Consider the following 26828-nt stretch of genomic DNA (forward strand, 5'->3'; position numbering starts at 1 on the left):
TCCCCCCTCAGCTCTCTTGTCTAACTTGAAAATGAACTTGGACTTCCCTCTCAGACAGGCCCTAAAACTGAGAGAGATTTTATTTGTCTGTTTCTGAAGGGCTTCCTAAAAGGGGAAGGGTGTTTAGTGGGAAGGGAAGGGGACAGGGGGCCTTTTCCCCCAGTAGAGGACACGGTGGGGGTAGGGGCTGTGGTGAAGCCAGAAGGCGGGAGGAGATACTTTGCTAATTTCTTAACTCTGTGTTTATTCCCTGAACTTCTTTTGTCAATGAAGGGTAAGAGTAGGGAGGGGGCCAAGTGACAGACTGAGATACTGCCCAAAAAGAAAAGGAGGTGGGTGGGGTAAGGGCTAGAAAAGGGCTGAGGAAGGAGGGGATGAGGAGGATTGGGGAAGGGGCTCTGTGATGAGCTTGGCAGGGCTAGGAGGGCGGGGAAGCTGTGAAAGAAAGAGGACTGGGGTTGGGGACTCCAGAAGCCACCAGAGGAGGCTTCCTGACAGTTCTCCACGGAAGGGGCCACTTGACATGCCCCGACCAAACCCAGTACACTACCATCAGAGTCTGCAGCTGGGGGCATCTTGGAGGAGAGAGTAGGAGAAGATTGGTGATAGCCTAAACTTGGACCCCCTGTATGGATCCCTGCAGAGCCAGAGAGGAAAAGGTCTTCCGAGTGACCCCAAACCTCAGCCAGCTCTGCAAGTCCTAACTAGGCAGCAGAGAGGAATGGATTTCCCTGAAATCTACCACAGGAAAATAAGTGGGGCCTGGAGGTAGGCAAGTTTGGGTTTAAGAGCGGAAAACTCTGAAACAAGGAGCAAAGTGATGCCTCAGCTACCCTGCTCCCATCTTCCCTCAAGCTGGGGGCCTAGGGAGGGAGAACACTAAAGGTGGAAGATGCCAGGATGGCAGCTGCTGTCCAGGGGGTGAGTTCCCAAGCTAGTAGAAGAGGCCTAGTGGCCCTTTTCAGAGGTTGGGCTGTGGGAGTAGAGAGATCAAAGTAGAGCAGGTTCCAGAGGGATCCAGGAGCCTGGGAGGTGGCATCCATGTCTGCAGGGTCCATGGCTGCAGGGACCTCCTGGACCTCCTGGAGCCCAGAGAAGTGGAGGGAACTGGAAAAGGAGGGGAGGGTATTGGGCAGGTCCAGGGAGCTCCAGGATCAGCTAGTTTTCTTTCCTTCTCTACCAATATCACCCTCTGCAGCCCATCAGGATTTTCTCCAAGCATGTGGGAAGGTCTTCCCACACAGACATACCCTCAAGGGTATACCCCCTCATATGCCCTTTCTGAACCCCCAATCCCTTCCTATAAGTGGCCTCTCTCAAACATCCCTTTCTTGGCTAGCTCAGGCCCTGTCCTCCTCTATCCTCCACAAATCTCCTCCTCCATTGGCAGCCTGAACCTGGGACAGGAAAGGGCCCCCAAATCCTTTGCCTGCCCTATAAGGCCCCAAGTCTGGGCCAGAATCCAGACCCCATGGTGGTGAGGCTCTTTGTTCTCCTACAGCCTCAACTCACCCCCTCCTTTTTTAAAACTGGAATTTCTCCCATTAAAAGCGGGTTGGGGGAGCAGGAGCTTCAGCGCTTTAAGCTCCAACCCCTCCCGCCCCCCCCCCCACCCATGGAGGAAACAGAGAAAAGGGCTGTAGGGAGAGAAGTCATCTGACACCTAATTTTCAGAGGAGAAAATCTGGGCATTGAATAATGGACACAGCAAAGCCATTTCTTTCATCCTTTTCCCTAGCCTAGCATTGAAGCCCTCAAATGTGTGCATCAGGCTTGCACCCTCCGCTTGCAAATGTTGCTAAGTTACACCTCTGACTTCGTCTTAGATACAGTGGGGCATGAATTCCACCCCTCAACTTCAAAAAGACACAGACATCTGCGTCTTCATTTTTCTATATTTTCCTGGGGGATGTCTTTGTAAGTAGGGTAGGAAGAATATGTAAATTAAAAGTGTATACAGACAGACAAGCAGAGACCTTTATTTGCATACATAGGATTTAGGCAGAGAGCTGGGTATCTTTAGGAACACATTTGGGCTGTGTCCACAAGGCCGTGTGCTGAAACGGCGCAGGCAGCCTGCACCCATCCCTAAACTCACAGGAAGGCACGCGCGCGCGCACACACATACACAGACGCTTCCCGTGAAAAAGCATATTAAATATCTCCTTTCTGTGTTGGAGCATTTAAAAGAAAACATTTCAGAGTTGAACTTAGCCGAGAGCTCGGTTCATGGGCTGTAGCTGAGGGCAGAGTGGCTCCTCCCGCTCCGCGGTTGTAGAAGTCCCTTTGAAAAAGCAGCCGGGAGCAGAGCCGGGGCTTCCCGACGAGGCTGAGGAGCCGTTTTCCATTTTCCTTCCATATAATTAAATGCTCCTTCTTTCTCCGCATACCAGCAGCTGGATTTTCTCTAAACTTCATCCACAGTCAAACCTCACTGCCTGATCCCCGAAGGCCGGCGGGGCGAGCCCGGGTGAGCACCGCAGCCGAGGGTTTCAGCGCCAGGCCCTGGAAAGGCTTTCTAGGGCGAGATCGCCTTGGAGATGTAATTACTACGTTTCTAGTGGTGCATATTCTCCTGGAGTGTTTAATTTGATTTTACTTGTGTCTCAGCGAGATCCACTTTTTTTTTCGGGGGAGGGGGAAGAAACCACCCCAGGCTTAAAGGTAATTAACCAACAAGGCTTTACTTTCCACCGCCCTCCTGCAGGCTCTTGCCTCGGCGCCTCCCTTCCCGATCCCGGCGCGCCCCAGACTTGGAGACTGCGTTTGCAGGCGCGAAAGGTCTTGGGGAACCAAGCGAAAGAAGAGGGAATTGTTCAGAGCACGCGGACTTCCCCAGCCGCCTTTAGCGCCCTTAGCCCATACTTTCCCCTCCAGCCTTCCCACTCCTCCAAGTTGCTTTGGGGACCTACTACTTCGGCTGGTCTTCTTGAGGAAGAGGACTATGGTTCCCTTTCTTTCTTTTCGCCACTAAATTTTGGCCGCATAGTGCTCCTAATAAATGGAATTGTAAAGTTGCCGGGTTAATTAAATCTATATCTCATTGCAATAGGAATAGTTAATGCCCTCATATAAACCCGGAAAAGACCATACTATTAATTTTATTTATTGCTTGGCCGCCCTGCACCCAGATCCTTCACGCCGTTCTGGTTCCCACTCCCGCCATTCTGGTTCCTACTCCCAAAGGCTGGGGACGTGTCTTTGAGTCCTGGACCGCGGAAAACGGGTCCGGCATTGGGCCTGACCGGGGAGGGAGCCCCAAGAATGGGATGGACGTTTCAGGCCCTTTGTTTCTCCTGGCAGCCCTGCAGAACCCTGTCCACAGCGCCCCAGTTCTTCCACCTGGGAGCAGCACTTCACAGAAGGGGAGGCCAGGATCTGGGTTCCACCTCTACTACCCGCGGCTGGAAAAAGGCAGACGTCCCCACCCACCCACCCCCACCAGCCAGGCCTTAGGCAAGGGGGCCAACGTCATACAACCCAGTCTAGACTTGGCCAGGCCCTGTTTGCTCTCCTCGTTTTACCTTGACCTTGAAGTCCAGCAGCAGGATAAGCAGTTTCCTAGCAGAGCCGGCTCCCAGCAAGACCCCATCTTCCACTGGGCTTATCTCTCCTCGCCCCTCCGTCATTGCCCTCAATGCACACTCGAGCTGGTCTCCTTATGTCTTAACTCTCTTTCTGTGTGTATTTTGCCTCCTAATGCCAGCCCAGCCCGCAGCCTGCTTTCTGAACTCTGAGCTGACTCTTCTGGATGAAGATCAGGCAGATAAGAATTACTATCCTAACTCACGGATGTCCGGGTGCTCTCAACCGTCAAACACCACCTTCTCCCCACGAAGAGGAGGGAGGTGGCCCAAAGGAGTCTCTGCAGACCTGTCCATTTGTTCTCCACTTGAGGGGTGCAGTAGGTCTGGCTGAGCGAGGCGCTGCTGTGTGGCCATGGCCTGTGCGCTGGCTGCACACGAGCACTCAGCATTTAAAACCTGTGGCAGAGGCAGGAAAGAAGGAAACGCTGCAGCCCCTTTCCCCTCTTATTTTTCTCTCTTCATTACGATTTCTCAGGGAGGTCCTGTGCTGAAAGGGAACTTGACTCAATTCCACGGAGATGCTCCCTCAGAAAGGGGTGACTCTATTGAGGCTCCTGACAAGTTGGGAGATTGGGAGGAAAGAAGGGAGAGCTTTTGAAAAATCAGTAAGTTGGTGTTAATTTTTTCTTTGAAATAGGGGGCAGTTTTAGATCATGAAACTATCCCTCACTAAAAGAGGGTGACCTAAGAAAGCCGTGGGAGCTCCAGTGCGGGTATTCAAACTGGGGACTGTGTCGATGTGGCTTAACCCAGGCCCCTGAGGGCAGAGGTGGGTTCTGCAGGGTCCCCCAGAGTGGCGCCAGAGAGAGGTCCCTCCAAAGGTGTAGCACTGAATCTCCCCCATTTTCCACATTTTCTTTTGTATACCTGTAGAAAGGGCGCTCTCCTTCGCATCCAGGGCTTTTAGCTTTCCCAGGCTGAATCTTGCGCCCCCACCACCCGCATTTCTTTGAAGAATCTCACTCTGAGATTTTTTATTTCTATTGCACATTGAAATATCAGTCTATTCTATTGCTTTTATTTCTCTCGTTTTATTCTTTCTCCATTTGTTGCCGAGTATATTCCATTGCCTCTCGATCCCCTGCCCCAGGTGATGAATTCTGTATTTGGGGGTTGTCACACCCCTCTCCGTTTGAGAAAAATCCAGCGAGGTAAAGGAGAGCGTCCTTTTCAGACATCTGGAGTTTTGGGGAAAGTGGCTGAAGGTAGGAAATGGAAACACAATCCCAGCATCAAAGGCTCGCTACGCAGCATCGGGTTCTTTCCAGCCGCGAGCGGAGGGGAGCTGCCAGGGCCGGAGCGCTCCTGACTGTTTTCTATTATCTTCATTTATTATTTTTTAAAATCTGGTTTCTTCCCCACCCTTAGCTTCAAGCCCCAATCCAGAGACTTGAGCAGTCACAGTGATCGGCTTGGGGGTAGGGTGTCTGTCTCCCCGGTGCACATCCTATGCCTAGGCGGAGGCGCCCAGTTACAGACCTCTCCTCCCTAGACCCCTTTGCGTCGGCCAAATTCAGCCTCCCCCCCCCTCCCTCCCTGGGGCCTGCCGGGGGCGTCTCCCTGTCCCTTTAAATCTCCCAGCTCCCGCCTCCTTTGACCCACCTGAGATCCAATCAGCAGAGACCTTTTTCCTTTCGCCCCGCCCCACCTCGAGGGGCGGGAACCCCAGGAGACCTGGCCGGAGCATCACATGCGCAGAGCGGGTCACGTGGGCGCGGGAGGGGTGCTGAGAGGTGGAGAGCGGGAGCCGGCGGATTTCTTAATGAAGTGTCTCCGCATGCGTAGAGGGAATGTAGGGAGGGAGGTGGAAGCACTAGGAGGAGGGGAGGGGTGGAGAGAAAAGAGGGGAGGAATGGGGGGAGGGGAAACAGGAGCGAGGTGTCTCCCTAGCTCGCTGCCTCTGGCAAGTGGAGTTTTTAAAAAGCTCCAGCAGATCATGTCATGACTACTTCGCTGCTCCTGCATCCACACTGGCCGGAGAGCCTTATGTACGTCTATGAGGACAGCGCGGCGGAGAGCAGCATCGGCGGCGGCGGAGGAGGAGGCGGCAGCGCGGGCGGAGCGGGGGGCGGCTGCAGCGGAGCGAGCCCCGGCAAAGCCCCGAGCATGGATGGTCTGGGCAGCAGCTGCCCGGCCAGCCACTGCCGCGACCTGCTTCCGCACCCCGTGCTGGGCCGCCCGCCGGCTCCCCTGGGCGCCCCTCAGGGCGCCGTCTATACGGACATCCCGGCCCCGGAGGCGGCGCGCCAGTGTGCCCCGCCGCCCGCACCCCCCACCTCGTCCAGCGCCACCCTGGGCTACGGCTACCCCTTCGGGGGCAGCTACTACGGCTGCCGCCTGTCGCACAACGTGAACCTGCAGCAGAAGCCTTGCGCCTACCACCCGGGCGATAAATATCCGGAGCCGTCGGGCGCCCTGCCCGGTGACGACCTGTCCTCTAGGGCCAAGGAGTTCGCCTTCTACCCCAGCTTCGCCAGCTCCTACCAGGCGATGCCCGGCTACCTGGACGTGTCGGTGGTGCCCGGGATCAGCGGGCACCCGGAGCCGCGTCACGACGCGCTCATCCCGGTCGAAGGCTACCAGCACTGGGCTCTCTCCAATGGCTGGGACAGTCAGGTGTACTGCTCCAAGGAGCAGTCTCAGTCCGCCCACCTCTGGAAGTCTCCCTTCCCAGGTAAGGAAGGGACCCGAGCGCCACCGCCGCCGGGGACCCCTCCCCACCCTTCCTGCCCCGGGGCTCCGCGCCCCAGCCACCCCCGCCGTCTGGCCCCGGCGCGCCCGCTCGGCTGGGCTGCCTATGGAGCCGGCCGGGCGAGCTGCACTGAGGAATGCGCCGGGGAAGAAATCTGCTCCGACACGTTCTCTGTAGCTGCCCGGCCGAGAATGAAGCAATCACAGGCGCCCTAAAGCCGGGCCGCCGGCTCTGCTCCGTCCGGTAGCTCGCCTCCGCCTCCCCTTGCAGGCTCCAGCCTCCCGCCGGGCTCTTGGCCCCTAAACCCGCTTCGGGCCAGGGATGGGGGCGGGGTGGGCCTATAGTGCCTTGGAATCCAGGACAAAACCCCCAACCCACCGAATAACTGGGGAGGGGGGAGAATAAGAACCCCCACTTTCTTTGACAGAATTTGCAGGATCGTTCAGGCACTAGACAGTATTTTTTAAATAGGGGACTAATTTGCTGGGGTCTACAGAAATGTGAGATTTCTTTTTTTCCTTTCCTGACTTATTTTAAAAATCTGGCCACGAATTTCCTGATTGTTGAGGGAACAGAAGATCCAAAATCTCTGGAGAGGGAGTGGAGAGGAGGCCAGAATCCCTCCCCCGTGTTGTAAAGTTTTCCTTGCCTCTTTGGTATATTGAGCTCAAACCTATAGACATTTCCACTGCCAACTCCCCCATATGTGGTCGAGAAAGAGAGTTAGTTATTGGTGCCCCAAACACAGAAAGAAGGGCGTGGGGATGAGAAATGGGAGAGGAAGACCTGTTCAGGGGCTTCTGGAGTCCAGACCCAGGCTGGGGACCCCTTGGTCTTGTCTGGCTAAGGATGGGAAGGGAGAATTGATTCCGCTCTTGTTCCGTCTCCAGTAGAAGAGAGAAAGGATCCTGTAAATCCCACCGCTCTCCTTGCGGAGAAGACCAGTCCCAGGTTTCCCAAAACCACACCAAGAGCTTTGGATCCTGCCTTGTGCTGAGAAATCAGGATTCCGGTCTAGGGAGTCCAGCATTTGAGTCTGTTCTCCCTGTAAGCAGAGCTCAGTGGGAGAGCGTTCTCCCTTCTGATGCCTACAGAGGTCTTTGGGGGTGGAGGGCCCAGGGCAGCCACAGATGTCTCCCGATAGTGCCCAGCTCCCTGACCAGCTCCACATGCCAAGCTCAGGGATGTTTTCCTTGGAAAGCATAGACCCAAAGACCTCCTAAGGGTGGGCCTGAAATTCCTCTGCATACGGAATTGGATTGGAAGCAGAGGTAGGTGGTTTAAAAAAAAAATACTGAATGATATTAGAGAGTGTAGCAAATAACATTCTTGTGAATATTATGAAATTACTTAGTATAACACAACTCAATACCAGGGTATGACCTACACTAGGCACCCTGACTTCTGATTGCCAGAATTAAGGATGGTGCAATTTTAGTACACGGTATTATGCATGACCTACCCTGTATTGGCTATAATATTTTTATATAATATGATTTCTTTCATTAACTACCTAATATGAAATATACCATAATACATTTCTAGAAAGACAATTCACATTTTCATAATACAGCAATGTATTTTAGAGAGATGGCCCTTTAATTATCTCACCAAAACACAAAGCTTCTTAGGAAATTGGGGTCCAGCAGGAATTCCTGGGGCAGGGAAGCCAATGGGCTTAGCCAAGGGGCTAAGGGGTAAGGGAGCAGGTACCCACCAAACCCACTGTGGATGGGGGCACAGGCCCAGAGCAATGTGCAATGGGTTTAGAGTGAAGAGGTAGAAGAGAAGGAGCTGTTCTATGTATGAATGTGGTGTGGAGTAGGGGTGAAGGATTGGAGAGAAGCTGAGAAATATCTTTGAGCAAAATAAACATCTCAAAGATTCCTAGGAAAAAAACAAAACAAAACAAAACAAAAAAAAACCTCCACTAAAAATAAATACTTTTTTGATCACAGCCTCCTAGAGAAAAATATCTTTGAAATAAAAAAAAATCCCAATTGAGATTTAATACACTTGCAAATTATGGCATGGAAATGGATATAAAACCTAGCATGCCTCAGCAGCTATGTGCTCCCACAATCCCCGTGTGGAAATAGAATTGGGCTGATGTATCTCAGTGAGTGCAGAGGTACAGGCAAGAGGCAGACGAATAAGAAATTATCTTCAGACACCCTCCATCTTTCTACCCACTCAGAGATCTTTTAGAAGTAGTGAGATTTCAAGATAACTCTGTCTATGCAATTGTGGTTTGTTCGGCAACATGTAGGCATAAACACTGCTGTCTCTCTACAGTGCCTCTGGCTCTGAGAAACCTCATCTGTGGTAGTCTGGGCTGGTGTAGGAGATGGAGGCAATTGTTCAGCAAGATCCAGATAATTAGGGCCAAGATGTGTTGTGGCTTCTTCCTTCTCCCAATTATACAGACTCTTGTTTTATTGCTCTGTTTTTTTTTTTTTTTTCTCTCCCTATGGTGAGTGTAGACTTTTTTTTTTTTTTTTTTTTTTTTTTTTGAGAGAGAGAGAGAGAAGCAGAAATTCCAGGAGAGAATCAGAAAGGGAGAAAAAGAGAGATGGGGTTTAGGAGAGAGAAAGAGGGAGAAAGAAACAGTGGGCTCTTTGGACCACACTAGAAGTCTTCACTGACAAGCCTTTGGATTTGGGAAGAGTAGCAAGCTGGATTTCTAGCTGGACAAGGCACTCTTCAGGGCCCAGAGCTTGCTTGTGGGGGGTGGGTGGTCAAGAGTGGGTGGGCTGTGGGGAGCTGAACACAGGGGCCCCCAAGCCCAAAAAGAAAGCCATGGCTGAGCATTGAGATGATTTTTATTTACTCCTCAAAGGTGTCTATTAGGTTTCCAGGCATGAAGTCATTTGTGTATGTGATCTGAAGGGAGACTAGGGAAGGGGTGATTGTAAGACTAATAACTAAGCCCCCACTCACTTTCGGCAGTGTACGCACATCTCCAAGTCTAAGCTACTAGATGTTTCTTCATCTCTACATACCACTTCCTTTCCAGATAAGGCAGCAGACAAAGAAAGGGGGCTTCTTTGAGAAGGCAAGACTGGAGTTATTTCCCTGGGAGGCCAAACCAACCTGCAGTTGGTCTGATCCAGGACAAATTGGCTAAATCAATCCTTGGCATCCTATAGAGAAAAATAACCAGTTTAAACCGGTTGTCTACTTTTTAAACTGATTTTTTTTTAGGGTTGATTAAATCTCATTGGAAATTTAGAGCTAGAATTTAGGAAACCAAAATTGGATAGGTAATTGTGAGAGTTTAAAGAAAGTAAAGTAAAAAATTAGGGACAATTATCTGGCTAATTCGGAAACAAAAACCCACCTTTACCCTACTTTATTCTTCTCCAGGGAGAAGGAGGTGTTTTAAAAGCTGGATTATATTAGCTGGCCTATTTCCATTTTAAAACTTACTGTATCATTTTAAGAGTCAGAAAGTCTGGCTTTAAAATCTGGTTCTGCCACTTAAGTTATTTTACCCACTCTGAGCCTCAGATTCCTGATCTTGTAAAATGAGTTTAACAAAATAATCCTGAAAAAATGTTCTGAGGATTAAAAACAACAATAACAACAACAAAAGCAACAAACTCATGGTATCACTACTTATCCTTTTCATTTTATTCTTGTCAACAAATCGTCAGTTTCCCAAATCATGGTTACCTCTGTAAGAGTAAAACAAATTTGAGAACTGAGAGATTTAAAGACAAAGGTCTTGTTCAAAAACAAATACTTTTTAATCTAAAGGATCCATACTGTTTAAATAGAGTTATTTTGTTTTTTAGGTTATTTTTTAAAATCATGGTTTATTCTCACAGAGGCAGAGAAAAATGCCAGGTCCAACAGTTTTCCTGAGAAATTGTCACCAGAAGACAGTCAAATGAGGCCATTGGACTCCCTGTCTCCCATTTTCTTCCTAAGTATTTTGTTTTCCCCTGTGTCTCACTGTGACCACTGCTCTTCCCATTGTGTATAGAGTCCCTGAGAGAAAGCAGACCCAATGGGGATGGGTACAGGGAAAGTGTTCTGTGAGGGTGGGATGGGAACAAACATTTCAGAAAGAACTTTGTGTCTTCCCTCTGGGCTGTGTCTATAGTTTCAAAAGGTGGTAGGAATGAAGGGGAAACCCCAAATATTCAGCCCTCCTCATTAGCTTTCACCTAAAGTCTAATAATTACATGGAAAAAATTGAGGGCTGACCTATCCAGATAATCTCCCTAGTTCCCCTACTTCCCCTTGAAAGTGTTGCGTGACCTTTATTGACAGGGATGAGGGTGGAGTAGAAAATTGAGTTAGAAGTGATATATATTGGTTTTAGTTTCTGTGAAATTCTCAGAGCCTAAAGAAACAGAACTGGTAGTATTGGTTTGGATGACAGGCATCTAGGGTTTAGGGTTATGGTTGGTGCAAGAGATGTAGACAGTTTCCTTCAGCTGTGAAGGAATGGAGAGTCCCACTGTTTTGGTGGGACTGCAGTGTGGACCCCCTACTTCCAGGGACACCTGATTCCCTATATCTCTGGTTCAGGACCCCCCACCTTGTGTGTTGTTAGGTGGTTCACAAGATTGGACCCCAATTCCTAGAGTGTGGACCTCCAAGCAGGCTGGCTTCACCTGGACACTTATCTTCTATCTGTGCCTCACATCCCTAACGCAGGGCCAGTGTCCAAAGGCATGAAGACCCATCTAGTGGTCTGGGCCCACTGAAGCTGACCGCCTGCCTGCCGTGCCCTCCCTGAAATATATAACAGAATGTCTTCCTCTGACAACGCGGCAGAATGTAAACTAATAAGCACCCAAGCGATCTAACTGCAGGAAGGAGGGATTTTTCTGAATATCTGAAATTCTGCAAGCATGGCAGGCCAGGCTGGAATTTGGAGGGCCCCTTCTAAGCATACAAGGATCCTAATATTGAAGAGCCATATTGGGGCCTGAAACAAAAGAGAAAATCAGTAATACCGAACCCATGTTTATTTTTTAATTGATATTTTGTTCATCATGAATGTTTTTGTATTCGTTTTGCTTTTTTAAACATTGCATTAAAATATCGTCTTGATTACTGAGTTTTTGGCGCCCCCTCCCTTAAACTTCGAGCCCAGTGGCCTCACCATAGTTGTGGTCTTGCTAAAATAACAGAAATGAAAAGCATTAGGGAGATTCACTATGCAGTGCAATCCTCTGGCCCCGTTGAGCCCCTGCCAGAACTCTGTGCCTAGGCAGCCTCGGGTCCTCTATCCCAGTCCAGCCGCGTGCCTCACTTCTTCCCGCTTGCCTTATCTCCCCGCAGACGTGGTTCCCCTGCAGCCTGAGGTGAGCAGCTACCGGCGCGGGCGCAAGAAACGCGTGCCCTACACTAAGGTGCAGCTGAAGGAGCTAGAGAAGGAATACGCGGCTAGCAAGTTCATCACCAAAGAGAAGCGCCGGCGCATCTCCGCCACCACGAACCTCTCTGAGCGCCAGGTAACCATCTGGTTCCAGAACCGGCGGGTCAAAGAGAAGAAGGTGGTCAGCAAATCGAAAGCGCCTCATCTCCACTCCACCTGACCACCCACCCGCTGCTTGCCCCATCTATTTATGTCACCGCTTTGTACCATAACCGAACCCACGAAAAGACGCTGCGCGGGTGCAGAAGAGTATTTAATGTTAGGGAGAGAGAAGAACCGCGCCGCCCGGAGGCAGAGAGGCTCCATGGCCTTGCTGCTGGGCCATCCCCAACTCCCTATCCCATCCCCAGCCTCCACCCCCATCCAGATGGGACTCACTTGGCTTCAACAGCTTTGGAAATGGGTCCCAAGTGGGCCGTGCGAGGAAGGCTGTCGACCTGTACTCATCCTTGCGTTCACCTTGCCAGAAAGTCCGGTGGCAGCGCAGAGCCCAATCATTCCAACCAAAGCAGTGTTGGGGAATCCCGAATGGCCCCAAGTCTTGCCTCATCCTATGACCAGGCTTTTAGAGGACCTTCCCTAAGGGCGCAGCTTAGGGGCAGGATCTGTCCAGCTCATACTGTCCTTCGCTGTCCCTCCCCCACTCCTTAGGCAAGATTTCCCAGTAAAGATTTTCTGTGCATATTTTAAAAGTTGTGTTAATACTCATGATAATTATTAGGGATCTGGCAGCGTGGTTGGATTATGGATGTTTCCGTAAAAGCTGGAATTCCGTAAACGCATTGACGCAGTCCCTACACTCCATCCCAACCAAGAAACTGCATTTCTTGGGGCCAGGTGGGAGCTGCCCTTGCCCCACTGCCTCCCCTGTTCTGCTCTCTCAGTTAACATGTGGAAATCCAAGAAGGACAAAGACTCCAGCCACGCTGCTAAATAGGGCTTCTCTCTCCTCTCTTTTTCTCCCTCTAGGTGGTAAGGTTGGGGATTAGGCCAGGTACAGAAGCAGGACTTTTTTCTAAGGATAAACATCTCTTCCAAGGGGATGGAGAGTGGGTCCCTCAACAAAGTCCCTTTCCAGTCACCTTTCCATCAAGGCACTAGCCCAGGAGGGACTCCTCACACTTTCACTTTTACTGATTTCCAGAGGAAAGCTAGAGGATCTAGTTCAAGAGGCAAGAAGATCTGGCCCTCAATTAGCTAAATGTAGATGCTGCCTAACGGTTCCCTCCTCAAAGGCCACCTTGGTGCTGTGGGGGCCCCTTGCCTCTTCCCTTCCCACTGGTGCATTACAAAACAGTGTTCTTTTGAAATGTTCATCAGGAATAGGCTTTTTTTTTTTTAAATGTTGTGTATCTGTATATAGTATTGCGATATCTGAATGACAATGTACTGAATGCAAAAAGGAAAAAAAACCCACAAACATGTTTTTAAAATAAAATATCTTTTTTTGCCTTGATTTTATTGCTCAGATTCTTTCTGAAGTCTATTCTGTCCACTGGCTCTTCAAGACAGTCTACTATGCCCTGACTCAGCCAGAATGATCAGAGGGAGGAGTATAGACATCACTCCCAGCTGGGTAGATTCCAAACCCTTGTTTTGCTCCACTTAAGTTTTTGAGTTATCTATACCACCTATATAGGAGAAAACTTCCCATCCTGATGCCCAACTTAGATGAGTGTTTGTTGAGGAAGGAAAGACGTAATTGGTGACTGAAAGTCCTGGAGGCAGTGACAAAAATACATTGATGGTCACTTCAGTTAGTAATTGGGGCTCAGATCTGGTTCTGGGTACTGAGAAAGTAGCATCCCAGCTGAGAACTGGTTGAGGTAAATGTGGTGGCAGCTGGCAGCAGTGAGGAACTAACCTTAGGCTCCTCGTGCCTATTGCCCCAGAGGGCCCCAAATACCTTCAGCCAGTTCAGGACTGGAGTTGGAGCTGGGATGGAGTCAGCATAGCCTGCCAGGGGCAGCTTCAAGCTCAGCTTTTCCTGGCTGTACTCTTTTCTTCCCCCCCAATTAACCTATGTAGAGAGGCTGAGCTGCTAGGACCCCTTTGGCCCCCAGTTTGCCAAACCAATCCCACTTTTACTCTCTGTATTCCTGGGAACCCCAGTCTTCTAGGCAATGCGGAGCCTATGTAGATGCTGCCACTAATTTGTTTTCCTGGTTGCGTCAGTTCCTATCTCCCTATCTGGCACAGTTAATGAGATCATTAAGTTGTCAGGTTAAAAGACTTTTTAAAAGCAATATAGCCTAAAACAATGTTATCTCAGATTAAATCTTTACTGCAGCAATTTTTATTTATATATAATATTTTTCCTCTCCTGAGACACAGAAACACTGGAGATGTCAGGTTGGAAATCAGAATTCTCTGTTCTCCCTTTGCCTGGTGGGGCTGAAGATTTAACAATTTCATTTAAATAAATGTTCCTGGGGAATAAACACATGCACATTTTGCGCGTGCGCACGCGCACGCGCACACACACACACACACACACACACACACACACACACACACACACACACACACACGCAGAGTCTGAGAGAAAAAGAACCTGAAGAATTTGCCCTCTGTGGAGGCTCTGCTACTGACGTGGCAGCCGGTGCTGTTCTTCTGGGTCTCAACTCTGGGTTAACTGCCAGAGAGCCACACGCTGTAAAGTGGAGATTTGAGGGAGAATAGGTGAATTTCCAGGAATAAGGTTAATTCTTAATTCCATCTCTCCTTTTTCTCCCCACCCACCATCCCAACCTCTCTCCCAAAATCCCTGGGTTTCCCCTGAGATGAAAGGAGTTGGAGACTGAGTGTGTGTATTTGGTCAGAAAAAGAAACTAAGTGGACAAGAGGCCTGGGGCTCTGTTACTATGACTCCACCCTTCCTGACTGCTTTGGGTAGTCCCAAGCACAGCTGTAGGCAAACTGGAAACTGGGGTCTCTGATTAAAGAGAAGTCTAGAGTTCTCTGAGGAATCCCTCTGCTTCTGCACACAAACCCATATATAATCGTATGAGGTAGTCATCCCATATTGAGGGAACCACCCTAAGGCTCTAGAAGGGAATAACGAAAAAAAAGAAGAGGAGCCAGGCGCGATGGCTCACGCCTGTAATCCCAACACTTTGGGAGGCTGAGGCTTGAGCTCAGGAATTCGAGACCAGCCTGGACAACATGGTGAAACCCAGTCTCTACCAAAAATAGAAAAACTTAACCTGGCATGGTGGTGCATGTCTGTGGAGGCCGAGGTGGGAGGATCTCTTGAACCCCGGTGGGGGGCACGGGGGTGGAGGTTGCAGTGAGCTGAGATCTCACCATTGCATTCCAGCCTGGGTGACAGACCAAGACTCTGTCTCAAAAAAAAAAAAAAAAAGAAGAAGAAAGAGGAGGAGGAGGAGAAGAAGAAGAAAAAGGAAAGCCTGTGCAGGCTCACTACTGGTGCATTGGGACACTGGTAAGCCTAACAAGGACCGCAGTTCCTGAGAGCCTGTGAGCCCTCATGTGGTGCATTAAATATACCCAGATTTATTTTGGAGGAGTATCATGCCTGGACTTATTTGGATATGACTTTACCATAAGAGTAAGCAAACACTGTGTGAGTGTGTGTGAGCATGTGTTTTGGGGAGGCACAGTTGTGAAATGTATTATTCTTTCCCTGAATAAGGATTTCTTCTTCAACACAACTCTGATTGTGTTGATCTCTTACCTTTCCTTCTCCCAAGAATTGGATTGTCTTTGGGGACTCTATGAGATAGTTCATCTCTTAGTCATGTCTCTAATATGTCTTTCTCTCCAAGGCCAGTCTCCTAGTGTTTGTGTTAAAAGTAAGACTAAGTGTGAAGGCAAATATGAGGGTACCAGGGGTACAGGGTGATCTGAAGAGCTGGTGAAACCTCTGTGTGGAAACGCAGACACACAGAGGGACTGAGACTCCTGCTATCTTTCTCATAATCTGATGACACTCCTCACTTCCCCTATCTCCCTAGGCCAGAGCTAGGAGGCCTAGGCAGCCAAGGCCTCATAGGACTCTCCATCTAGTGGTCACTCTCCCGGGCTGCCAGAGAGGGCTTCAAGAGATTCTTTGCTGAGCTTGGAGGAAAAACCCTTCCCCGCCCACATCTTAGTCTCCAGACAGAGGCCCAGCAGAATGGGCCTTTTAGCCAGCAGTCCCACAGCCCGAACCCAACGGAGAGAACAAGGGCAGCAGTTCTTTCCGCAGATCCCTCCATGACTGTCTGCTCCTGAGACCATCTGCTTCTGGGGTTGATCCACAGGCGGCTGGGTCAGCAGTGTGGGGACAGTAGGCCAGTGTGGGTGCAAGGCAGGGGCAGGCCCCTGGGGCAGCCGCTATCTCTCTGAACAGCCCTCCTATTGGAGGTGGGGTCCATGCGGCAGGCAGCCCCTTCAGTGGCTCCATCTGTTCAAAAGAGAACTCCCCACCCTAGGATCTGCCGGGATCTGTCTTGGGTGGTATTGGAGCCCACCCCCAAGAAAACTCCAAGAGTGGTTCAGGCAGATGTGTATCTAGACCTGCATTGGTGGAGCATTGAGGGGCCCTGGGGAGCTAGGGGCTTCTGGGAGGAGGAGGAGGGGGCCAGAGCCTTTTCACAACCAACCAGGCTCTTCCTCTTTTAGCCTTGACCATGACTAGGTCTTTCTGACCTTGACATCACAGGGAGCACAGGGAAGGGGGGGAAGGGTGGAAAAGGCTTTGATCTTCCGGTGGCCAGCGAAGGGGAGGGCTGCTTGTCCCCTTGACGCCCCATCCTCCTTCCCGCCGGAGCCCGCCGCCTCTGTTTACACACAGAGGAGGTGTCGTCTCCAGTCTAGACAAGGGAGCTAATAACGCCCATAAAAGGCGGCCTCTCCAGAGATGCTCTGGCAACTCCGCTCCCGCGCGCCTGCCGCTGGCCGCTTTCTCCACCTCCCCACCGCCCCGCCCTCCTCTGATACCTTGGCGAGGCTGGCGCACGGCCTTGGGGAGGGGGAATCCAGAAGGCTTCTAGAGGCTGAGAATTCCTATCCTTGACCCTTATGAACCTCTTCTGTCTCCAAAGGTAAGTGGACCCTTGTTCCTGTCCGCGCCTTCCCAGCCCAGCGAGCCCCGGGGTTGGTAGTCCATTCCCCACCCCCACCCGCCTCCTGGGCCCATTGCTCCCACCCCAATCTGCCCAAGCCCCCCTCCTCTGCCCGGAACTGGTGCCCCACGTTTGGAAAGCAGTTGTGTAGCGGTGCTGAGCAGACCCTAAGCAGATCTCAGCTCCTCCCCAGAGCTGGGCCGGGCCAGTGGCCAGGGTCAAAGCCAGAAAAGGAGGCCGAGGGGTGAGGGCACATCGGGTAGTACTCAGCCCCACCCAGCTTAGAGGTCGATGGAGACGTTTCACTGTTGCACTGCAGGCGACTATGGGTGTGGCATTTAATGCGATTTTTTTTTTTAACCTGGTTCCCACACCTTCCCTGACACTCAATAATTCACTAGGTGGAGGAGATCCTCTGCTGGTGGAGGGGGAAAATGTCAGAGCTGCGGCCCTATTTAACTGTCAGCGCGCCACCGAAGGAAACTCAAAACGGGGGAAGGTGGTCCATTTAGGGATGCTCAGGTTGGGGTGGAGAGATGGCCTCCCAGATGTCCTTGCCTGGGGGCTCTCACCTCCCCCGCATTTTCTGAGAGGCAATCGGGCTGGAATCTTTTGGTGACAGAGGACTAGAGAAGCCGCGGGAGAACTGGAGGAGGTAAGGGCTCCGTTGGCCCCAGGCTACTTGCCTGAGCCTAAAAGCCTTACTGGGCTCCGTCACTGAGCGTTCCTACAAGCCTCCCTCCTCCAGGCTGCAAATCCCTAGAAAGCAGCACCTGGGGAAGGGATTTCCCAATCTGCTCCTTACCTCCCAGGCACCGACAGGGAGGGCTGGGAGCCAGGTGGGCTCCAACCCCTGAAGGAGCCTGGAAGCCACGAAGTAGGAGACTGAGCTCCCTACTCTACCTACTCTACCTACTCTACCCCCCAGCCTTGATTGAACAGAAGTCAGGTTCCAAGCCTAAGTTGCCCCGAAGGGGCAAGGTAGACAGGGCTGCAGGGTTGGGCGGAGGGCAGGGAAGGGGGCAGGCCCTCCCACTCAGCCCCCTTCTCATCTTCCCTTCTCTCCGCCGGCCAAACCCCTGCTCACACCCCTTCTGGTGCTGAGTCCCGGCCTAATTTGCATACGAGGTATAACCGCTTTCTGCAAACTAGATAGTGACTTTGAACTGGGCCGCTGCGGCCTCTGGACAGACCAGGAGTAAGGCAGCACTGCGCGGAATCACTCCCGACCACGGGTCGGCGGGGGAGCCAGAACGCAGTCACTCACAGCCGATTCCCCGCGGCCTAAGCCGCCAGTAGCCACGTTGCCTCTCCCACCAGAATCAGCGTAGATTTTACAATTAACTCCTTTCGCCGGGCTCAGCCGCAGTGGAGGCTGCTAGGATGCAGGAGGGATGGAGGCACAGAGAAGGTGTGAGAGAGGCGGCGGGGCATCCAGCTGGAGGACGAGCTGAGGGGACGCAGGCTGCCTTGGTCTTCAAGGAAAGCCTTGGACCGCATCCTTCCTTTCAGCTTCAATTAAGCCCGAGTTAATGAGCGAGGCTTAGTCAAGCCTGGCCAGCTGCGGCGGGAGCCAGTGGCCCAGGCGCCAGCAGGCAGGCCATCGCTCTAGCCTTGTGATTTGATAAATGTACGGGAGAGTTCGCACCAATCGCTCAACGGTTCGGGTGCCTCGGCCCGACCACCTATAGTTTTGCGCGTGGTCAGCGAAGTGCCAGCGGGTTAAGCCCGGCTAGACACGGCTGCTCCAACTCCTTGGGCTGCGAGTCCCTCCCAGTCTCCTCACCCAGCCCCAGCCTGCTTCCGGCGAGCAGCTCTCGCCAAGGCTGGATTTAGATTTCAAGCGTCTCACCCGAGCCTCCCGCCGGCCCCGGGGACCCAGGTTGGGAGCGGCATTTTTGTCCGAGCCCGGTTAAAAAATGGGTGCCTGAGTTGCGTGTGTCGCGGGGTTCCTTAACAGCAAACGGAGCCTCGGCGGTGCACCGGAAGGCTGGACGCTTAGATTACCGGGGTCCTTGCCAGAGTCCTGAAAACCCCTAGGTTCCCAGTGGGTCTCGGGGAGCAGGACACCGGGGATGCGAATTTTGCTAGTGGTTTTCGACAGCTCTCCCTGAGAGGAATCAGGGTCAGCTGCAAAGAAGAAAGAAGGTTTTGTGCGTGCTTCTTTGCCCGCCGAATCCAAAACCTGGGGAAAACTGCCCGCTTTGATGAGGCTAAATCAGGCTAGAAGAAATGCGTGCCTGGAAGAAGGAAGCCTTCGCCCAATCTTCATTTCTCCTGGGTTGCATCCGCCGCCCTGTGGCCGCTGCTCCTCACGCTCAGCGGCCTGGCCTGGGAGGGCAGCGAGCAGAGCTCCCGGCCTGGGATTTGCCTGCTGGGGTGGAGGGAACGGGGAGAGGCTGATACCTTCCTCTTGGGGTCCCTCTTCTAGGAGATTGGAATTATCTGGGAAGGGAAAAGAGAATGAGGAGAATGCTCCACCCCATAAAGGCTAGTAATTATTTGGCAAAGCCCAGCTCGGCATCCCTCACACCAAGAATAGCGGCTGAGCACAGAGGCCTGGAGAGCCTGGGCGGAGACCTAGCTGCCCGCACGATGTTCTGATTGAAATCAGCAGCAATATTAATGTCACACCCTGTTTATCTTTATGACCAAATTAACCCTCAAATAAAATGTTTTTAAAAAACTAAAATTTCAATGGCGCTCATCAATGCAGTTTGAGAAGGAGAAATAAGATGTTACAGATGCTGTGACCTGGAATTTGCAGCTGAGAGATGCTCCTCTCCGCAGCCTCCCAGCCCCTTATCAATTAGGCACAAAAAGGCCAATCCAGGCTGAGTCTCCTGCTCATTCCTTGGCGCCATCGGCTCTAACTGAAGGTGGCGGCTTCGGGTTTGCAGCCCATGGCTTGCCCTAAGTTCCGACAAGTGGGCCTAACGCGGGGCCGGCTCCTGGGGGCAGGAGGGGCCGGGCCAGGCCGGGCAGCTAGGCAAGCAGGGGCGGGGAAGGGGAACCGGCCAAGCAGGGCGAGGGGCAGGCACCGAGCTGCGAGCTTCGAACTGCTCCGGGCAGGGCGGCGCCCGCGGGGACACATTTCTGTCGGAGTGAGCAGCTACGGTTTGGGATATGAACGCCCGGGGAGCGGTGGAATTCAAAGAATCTGCGTTTCTCTCTGCCGCGTCCTGCAGAGGAGAGAGGGGAGGGAGAGGAAAAAAGGGAGAATCTTCTCTGCTTCGATCGGCTTTTGTAGCTTTGGCTTATTCTCAGGCTTTCTCTGATATTTAACTTTCACCTAAATGGGTTTCTTTCTCATTCTCTCCGAATCTCTGTCTCCAATTTTCTTTCAATTTTCTGGTATTTTTTCGTATTTAGACGTTTACTGAACTATTTATCCAACCCTGTATTACTTAAGCCGGGCATTGGTTAGAAGCTCGACATAATCACATGGAAATTCGAGTGTTTTCTCTATTAGACCCCAAAAGGATACATCTGGTTTGGGGGAGTTTTGTTTTGTCTTTCTTTTTAATCCGCTTGGCTGTGTTTTGTGGACCTAGTTGAGATTGGATTGTGGTTTTGCAGATGTTGATTATCTCACCAATGGCCAGCATTGCTTCTCGGCCTTCTCTGGAGGGAGCTTCTGAGTTTGCACCATAAATATAATTTCACCCCCCAATAAGATAATTCTTCAAGGATTTTTTCCCTCAATCCTAGTCCCCTCAGGAGGCAACCTACTGTGGGCCTCTGCACTGCTATCTGGTGGTCTCAGGGGCAGGCTGGGCCGGTTCTGGGGTGCAGGTGTCTCCTCTGCAGTGAGAATTAGGCCCCTCTCAGACAAGTCAAGCCCTGTTAGGGGTCCAAAGCTTCCCGCTGCAAAGACTCCAGGAGGCCCCCAGAAGCTCCTCAGTCCCCCGGAAATGACAGCAGAAGAGTAGTTCGAGCCCCCAGATTTTCAGGAGCAGGCAGGCAGTTCCATGCGGAGCCAGGCACCTCCTTTTGCTGCATTCTCTACCTCCCTTCCTCATCCTTCCTGTAGCTGTGTGTGGAGGTGTGAGGCTGGGTGGCTCCCGGCTCCAGAGGAAAACACGGCATTATCAATTATCCTTGAGTATTGGGGAAGAGGACTCCAAATGTCTCTCCAAATTCCTGAGGATAAAGAGCTGATAAAGAAGCATGCAGCAGGAGCTGGGGCGGGGAGAGATAACGGCAGGGAAAACTGTCCTTACCCCCACTTCGCCTCTACTGTAAATACACCCCAAGCCAAAGGGCTCATCCGTCTCCTTAAACAGCCAGTAAACTTTATATGACACAATATCTAATAGTAATTTATTGGAGAGATATTGTAAATTCCAACGGTTTTAGTTAATAAAGAAGCTAATTAAAGAGGGACGGGCTGTGCTTGGCCAGCTGTTGGCGATAAGATAATATATGGGGGGGTGCAGGTTATAGGGGTGTATATATGCGGGCATTTTTTGGTGTGTGTTTTTTCCCTCTTGCCCCGTGTTGGGCAATGGCTTTACTCTCTGTGTTAGGTTATATACATTTTTTAAAAAAATCAATTCAGCAAATAAACCTGCCCCCGCCCTTTGTTCCCCCACTCACCCCCAGGATTGGGGAAGGGGGAAGTTGGAGTTGGTGCGGGATGGTGGGGGGGTGGGGATCGGTTGTCCCCACCCCTCCCCCTGGCGGCGGTGCCCACGTGAGTGGGGTGACCAATGGGTGGCCGGTGCAGGTTTAACTATGTTTAATGTCAGATAGCAATAAAGTAGAAGCTGCCGGTCGGGCCCCGCGGAAATGGGCGAGCATAATCTCCTGAATCCCGGGTTTGTGGGGCCGCTGGTAAACATCCACACGGGAGACACCTTCTACTTCCCCAACTTCCGCGCGTCTGGGGCGCAGCTTCCCGGGCTGCCTTCGCTGTCCTACCCACGCCGCGACAACGTGTGCTCCCTGCCCTGGCCGTCGGCGGAGCCGTGCAATGGCTACCCGCAGCCCTACCTCGGCAGCCCAGTGTCTCTCAACCCTCCCTTCGGCCGCACGTGCGAGCTGGCGCGCGTGGAGGACAGCAAGGGTTACTACCGCGAGCCGTGCGCCGAGGGTGGCGGCGGGGGCCTGAAGCGTGAGGAGCGCGGGCGCGACCCGGGAGCCGGGCCCGGGGCAGCGCTGCTCCCGCTGGAGCCGTCGGGGCCGCCTGCGCTCGGCTTCAAGTACGACTACGCGGCGGGCGGCGGCGGTGGCGACGGCGGCGCAGGACCTCCGCACGACCCGCCCTCCTGCCAGTCGCTGGAATCCGACTCCAGTTCGTCCCTGCTCAACGAAGGCAACAAGGGCGCGGGCGCAGGCGAGCCCGGCAGCTTGGTATCGCCGTTGAACCCCGGCGGCGGGCTCTCAGCCAGCGGTAAGCCACTCACGCGGCGGATTCAAACCCGACATCTTACCAGGGCGGGCAGAACAGGACTGAGCTAGGGACGCCCAGGGTGACAGAATGTGTGGCGAGGAAGAGCTTCTTTTAAAATGAAGTGCGGGTGGAGGGGAGCCTATAAACATGTAAATATCCCCATAAAAGAACTGGAGAGTGTTCCTTTTTCGTCCGCCTGCGGCTGGAGGCGGCAGGGATTCCGGAGTTGGGGGATCCTGACGGGGACTCCCCAGGCCTGGGGGTGAGGAGGTGGGGACAGAAAGCCCGGCCCTAGTTCTCCCAGGCGCCTCTCCCTCCACCTTTCCACAGACCCCATTACTTACATTTCGAAAGAAATTCCAGTGTATGCGTTTACTCTGCCATTCGCCCATGTCTGTTCTAACTGATCCGGGATCCAGTCCTGAAGGATGTGAGAGGAAGGGACCAGGAAATAGGGAAGAAGAAAATTGGGGAGAGATGTGGGGAGAAAGGAGGGGACAGGGACTTAGAAGGGTCATGAATACTGCAGGAGGAGGTAGGGTTGAGGAGGTAAGAGCAAAGAATGAAAGGAAAAAAAGAGTAAAGAAGGTGGGAGAGTTGGTGGGGATGGGGGTCTGGGTAGAAAAGGCGATTCAGATGACTGGCGGCAAGGAGAAGGGAGAGAAAGGGCCTGGAGTCCAGCCGTGAGGCCAAGGTGAAAGGGTCTGGGGAAGGGCCAAGGGCACTGGACTGGTCACCCTTTGATCCTTTGGCCAACCCCTGCCATTCATCTCCACCCAGGCGCGCCCTGGTATCCGATCCACAGCCGCTCTCGGAAGAAGCGCAAGCCCTATTCGAAGTTGCAACTGGCAGAGCTGGAGGGCGAGTTTCTGGTCAACGAGTTCATCACACGCCAGCGCCGGAGGGAACTCTCAGACCGCTTGAATCTTAGTGACCAGCAGGTCAAGATCTGGTTTCAGAACCGGAGAATGAAAAAGAAAAGACTTCTGTTGAGGGAGCAAGCTCTCTCCTTCTTTTAAGGGGCAGGACACGGGCGCCAGCCCCAGACTGAGCCTGTCCCTGACAGAGAGCAAAAGAGGGCACCGCCTAGAACACAGTCCCCGCTTAGAATGCCAGGCGTCTCTGGCAGGCCCTCCCTGGACATCCTCTTGTCTGTTTTGTTCGTGGTTCCCTCCCATACACACCCAAAACACCCTGCCAGGTCCCAAAGAGAAGGGAAGAAACCTAGCCAGGGAGAGTGGAAGCCGGCAGCTGCCCTCGGTTGGCAGGGACAGGAAGGCTGAGGTGCTGCTGGCTGGTTTATTTGAGGCGGGACTGGGGCGCTGCATCTCCGCTGAGGATCTGGAGAAGCAGCGGCCCAGATGTCCCCTTCCTCTACTTGCCTTCCATAGTCTTAATTCTTTTTGCCGGCAGGAGCAGAGAGCAGGGCCAGTGGAACCAAGGCGCCTCGACCTCACAGTTCCTGGGGTTAGAAGAGGCTGGTAAGAGAGAGGAGGGTGGAGGGTCAGTGGAGACAGCTGAGGGGGTCAGGTGGCTCTGGTAGGGCTGGAGGAAGTGGGGAACCAAGGAGGAAGTGTGGTTTGTGAGAAAATGATCAGCAAGAACCAGAGTCTGCTTGGGTCTGGGTCCCCCAGGACACCCAGTGGGCAGAAGCTTGGGCATTTGGCTGGCCAGGCTGTGGACAAGGACTATCAGCCTCATGTTCCCTCTAGGACCAGAACAGTGTCCTGGTCCCCAGCCCTCTCCTGAGCTCCCTGCCTGCACCGGGTGAAAGTCTGTTCACAGGTGTGCTGCCATCCACTCCTCCGTCGCCTGCGGTGGCTGCGGGCCTGATGCAGCAAGCAGGGACCTGAGAACCCGGCGGACACAGCCTCAGGTTCAGTAGCCACCCCAGAGGTCCCCAGCTGGCTCTCCAGAAAGAAAGTGCAAGAGGCTGTAGATGGGGCTATGGAGCACCACACTGATTGGCCGGGAGAGTTTCTGGCAGCCACAGCCGAGGCCTCTGATTCTCCCTTCCCCGCTGGCGTTCATGGTCACGGCCGGCCAGAGGCTGGACCAGCGTAATTTACGAGGTGGGAAAAGAATTCACCCTTAAAGGGACTACCAGCCATTGAGGCCCCACTCAGCCCCAGTTTCCCAGGCTGGTGACAATGAAGGAGGGGGCGCTGCAGCCCCCCACCCAACTCCCTTCTCTCTTCCCCGCCTGCCCCCCAACATTGTCCTTTGTCTTCAGAAGGGCTGCCTCCACCTCCTGGCCTGCAAACCTCCACAGCCTAGCACATGGACCAGAGCAGAGGGAGGGGCACAGCCCTAGAACCCATTGGAGGTCTGAGAATGGCTTCTGTGAGTGGGAAGGCCTTTCATCCAGACTCCTTCAGACCCCAGCCCCAGCCCAGTAGATGCTGGGCTGGCTTGGAAGAGAGGAGCAGTGAGAGAACCATCAACCTTTCTGCACTTCATTTTTATCCTTCTCCCCAAGAGTCCCCCAGCCTCCCATCTGCTGTCTGGCCCTTTCCAGGAGCAAGAGGGGTGAGAAGCAGGCCACTGATGGGAGTTAACTGCAGCCTGGACAGTGTGAAACTGGCCTGCTGGCTTGGAGTGTTTCCCATATGGGGAGAGTCTCCCCTAACAAACTCTCCAAGGGCAATCCACCGAGCTTTTTACTCTCCCACCAGCACACAGCTTCTGTACAGGCAGAGGCAAAGGCAAACACATACACACAGCTGAGCCTAGCACAGCACTGGGCCCACCCCACTCTCCCTAGTGCACTTGCAAGCAGGCAGCCTCATAATCCCCACATGGCCCAGCAGAGTGGAGATACAATCACATGCCTCCATCCCCTGCTGGGTATCTGACACCTGACAATTCCCCATCCACACATACTTGTTTCACCCATGTACAAGTTCCCCCAAATTACCACCATTCCAGCTGTCTGCAGTCTCCTGTGGGCTTCCCCTGGGCATGAAGCACTCCCCACCTTGCCTGGTCACCCACTGTACCCCCTTTATGCAGCCCTTCCTGTGACCTCTGGGCTCTAGGGTGCTGGATTTGAGCTCTACCACTCCAAACTAACCTGATTCCCAATCTAATAATGAAGAGAGACCAGAACACTCTAAAAGGAGTGAGGGGACAAAGATATGCAATATTCTCTTTCGATTTGCTTTAAACTTGACTTCTGTGAGCTTCTCTGTCAATCTGTGTCTTGTTCTCTGTGTCTGTTGCTGGTACCTAATGTAGTCCCTGTGGATAGTTGCCCTTCCCCTAGCTGCCTCCCCAGCTCTCTGTAGTGTAATTCTCCTATTCAAACGTCTGTCTTTAGCATGTTTTCCCTTTATATAGTCCTTCTACAGAGTTGCTTCATCATATTAATATTGATAATAATAATTAAAACGTGAATTATGATTATGTGATTTTTTGAAAACAAAAGTTCTACCCCAAAATAATGGGAGTCCCAGCCTCCTAGATGTTTTCTACTTTATTTTCTCTAGCTCAGGTGAATAATAAAAATAATAAATGTATAATAATAATAAAGGAAGAGTGGTTGCAGGGGCAACAAAAATACATAAGCAACCAAGATCTGTTGATGAGCTACCATCTCCAGTCCCAAGCAATTATAGCAGAGAAAAAATCGGGGGGTGGTAGATTTGGGGGAGGAGAGGGAGCTTTGAGAAGTCATGGGGCCATGAAAATAATGTAGACAGCCTAAAGGAGGTTGAAACCAGCTTCAGAAAAGGAGGTCTGTGCTTCAGGAACTTGACAAATAGAAGCCGGGATAGGGGCACTGGTGATCTGAGCTGGATACTGGGGCAGTAAGAGTAACCCATAATCCAGGGGCTGAGATGGAGCGGGGTTGGTGGGCCTAGAGCTTCAACCGTGTGGTCTTAATCCTATGGCTTCACTCTGAGATGATGCTTGTGTATTGCAAGACGTTGAGAGGGGGCTGAAGACCCCTTGGAACTGGCAAAATAGGCTCCACCTTCTGAAGCCAGTGACTCCCTCTAGGCCATGCCAGAGGTAAGCCCAGGCCCAGGCCAGTGGTAGAGTCCAGATGTGCCCATGAACCCTCTGCACCTCCACCTACCCCTTCCTTCAGTAAGAAATGCCCTCTCTTTCTTACCGTTTTGCCTCTTCCCTCCCCTCTCTCCAGTTACCTTTTCTAACTGTAAAGTTCCTATCAAAGGAGTCTCTTCCAAATTCCTCTTCCACCCTCCTGAGCCTGTACCAGAATCCTAGGGGCCCCCAAAAAGTCCAGCCTCTGAGCCACACCTCCTGCTCTGAAATCTCTTTCTCTCTTTCCTTCCCTTTCTTTCTTCCTATAATTAGAGAAACTAGTGAATTTAGATCAAATACCATTCTCTTTTTTACCCCTAATCCCCAGTTGCTTTGCGAAGCTGAGGAGTACGGACAGGAAGGAGACCCAAAGCCTTAGGGTGCTCATATAAATGCCCCATAGAGTGCAGCATCGACCGAAGACGGGCAGCTTGGGCAGCCATGAGCTGGGGGAGGGGCCTGGTGTTTGAGCCTGGGTCTGAATAGAGGAAGGTAGGAGGAGTCAGAATCCCAGGAAATCCAGGCAAAAGAATATCTGACTCTTATGACGTGTCTACACAGGAAGGATCAACAATAGGGACATCTCTGGCAAAAGAAAAAGGAGGATTTAGGAAGGCCGCAAATAAGTGGCCTTTAATTT

The 26828-nt window shown here is 52.2% G+C and overlaps 2 protein-coding genes and 1 long non-coding RNA gene across 3 annotated transcripts; 2 read left to right on the forward strand and 1 right to left on the reverse strand.

Moving 5' to 3' along the window:
- Positions 1–1955: 1955 nt before the first annotated feature.
- LOC129049321 (uncharacterized) lies at positions 1956–6262 on the reverse strand. The gene is made up of 3 exons (XR_008512349.1): positions 6090–6262; positions 3791–3983; positions 1956–2994 (listed from the first exon to the last, which is right to left on the reverse strand). It is a non-coding gene; the product is annotated as an uncharacterized LOC129049321 (long non-coding RNA).
- Positions 5453–13130, forward strand: HOXC13 (homeobox C13). Its single transcript, XM_002823330.4, has 2 exons — positions 5453–6261; positions 11578–13130. The coding sequence occupies exons 1-2, from the start codon at positions 5529–5531 to the stop codon at positions 11832–11834; spliced, it is 990 nt and encodes a 329-aa protein (XP_002823376.1). The 5' UTR covers positions 5453–5528; the 3' UTR covers positions 11835–13130.
- Positions 13131–21507: 8377 nt separating this feature from the next.
- HOXC12 (homeobox C12) lies at positions 21508–25534 on the forward strand. The gene is made up of 2 exons (XM_003778045.4): positions 21508–22138; positions 22919–25534. The coding sequence occupies exons 1-2, from the start codon at positions 21535–21537 to the stop codon at positions 23155–23157; spliced, it is 843 nt and encodes a 280-aa protein (XP_003778093.2). The 5' UTR covers positions 21508–21534; the 3' UTR covers positions 23158–25534.
- The last annotated feature ends 1294 nt before the right edge of the window (positions 25535–26828 follow it).

Source organism: Pongo abelii, chromosome 10 (genome assembly GCF_028885655.2).
Source record: "Pongo abelii isolate AG06213 chromosome 10, NHGRI_mPonAbe1-v2.0_pri, whole genome shotgun sequence".
In the NCBI taxonomy this organism is placed as follows: domain Eukaryota; kingdom Metazoa; phylum Chordata; class Mammalia; order Primates; family Hominidae; genus Pongo; species Pongo abelii.

Coding starts and splice junctions, on each gene's coding strand:
- HOXC12 (XM_003778045.4), top strand. CDS start 21,535: ATGGGCGAGCATAATCTCCTGAATCCCGGGTTTGTGGGGCCGCTGGTA. Junction 22,139..22,918: donor CGGCGGGCTCTCAGCCAGCG/GTAAGCCACTCA, acceptor ATCTCCACCCAG/GCGCGCCCTGGTATCCGATC.
- HOXC13 (XM_002823330.4), top strand. CDS start 5,529: ATGACTACTTCGCTGCTCCTGCATCCACACTGGCCGGAGAGCCTTATG. Junction 6,262..11,577: donor CTGGAAGTCTCCCTTCCCAG/GTAAGGAAGGGA, acceptor ATCTCCCCGCAG/ACGTGGTTCCCCTGCAGCCT.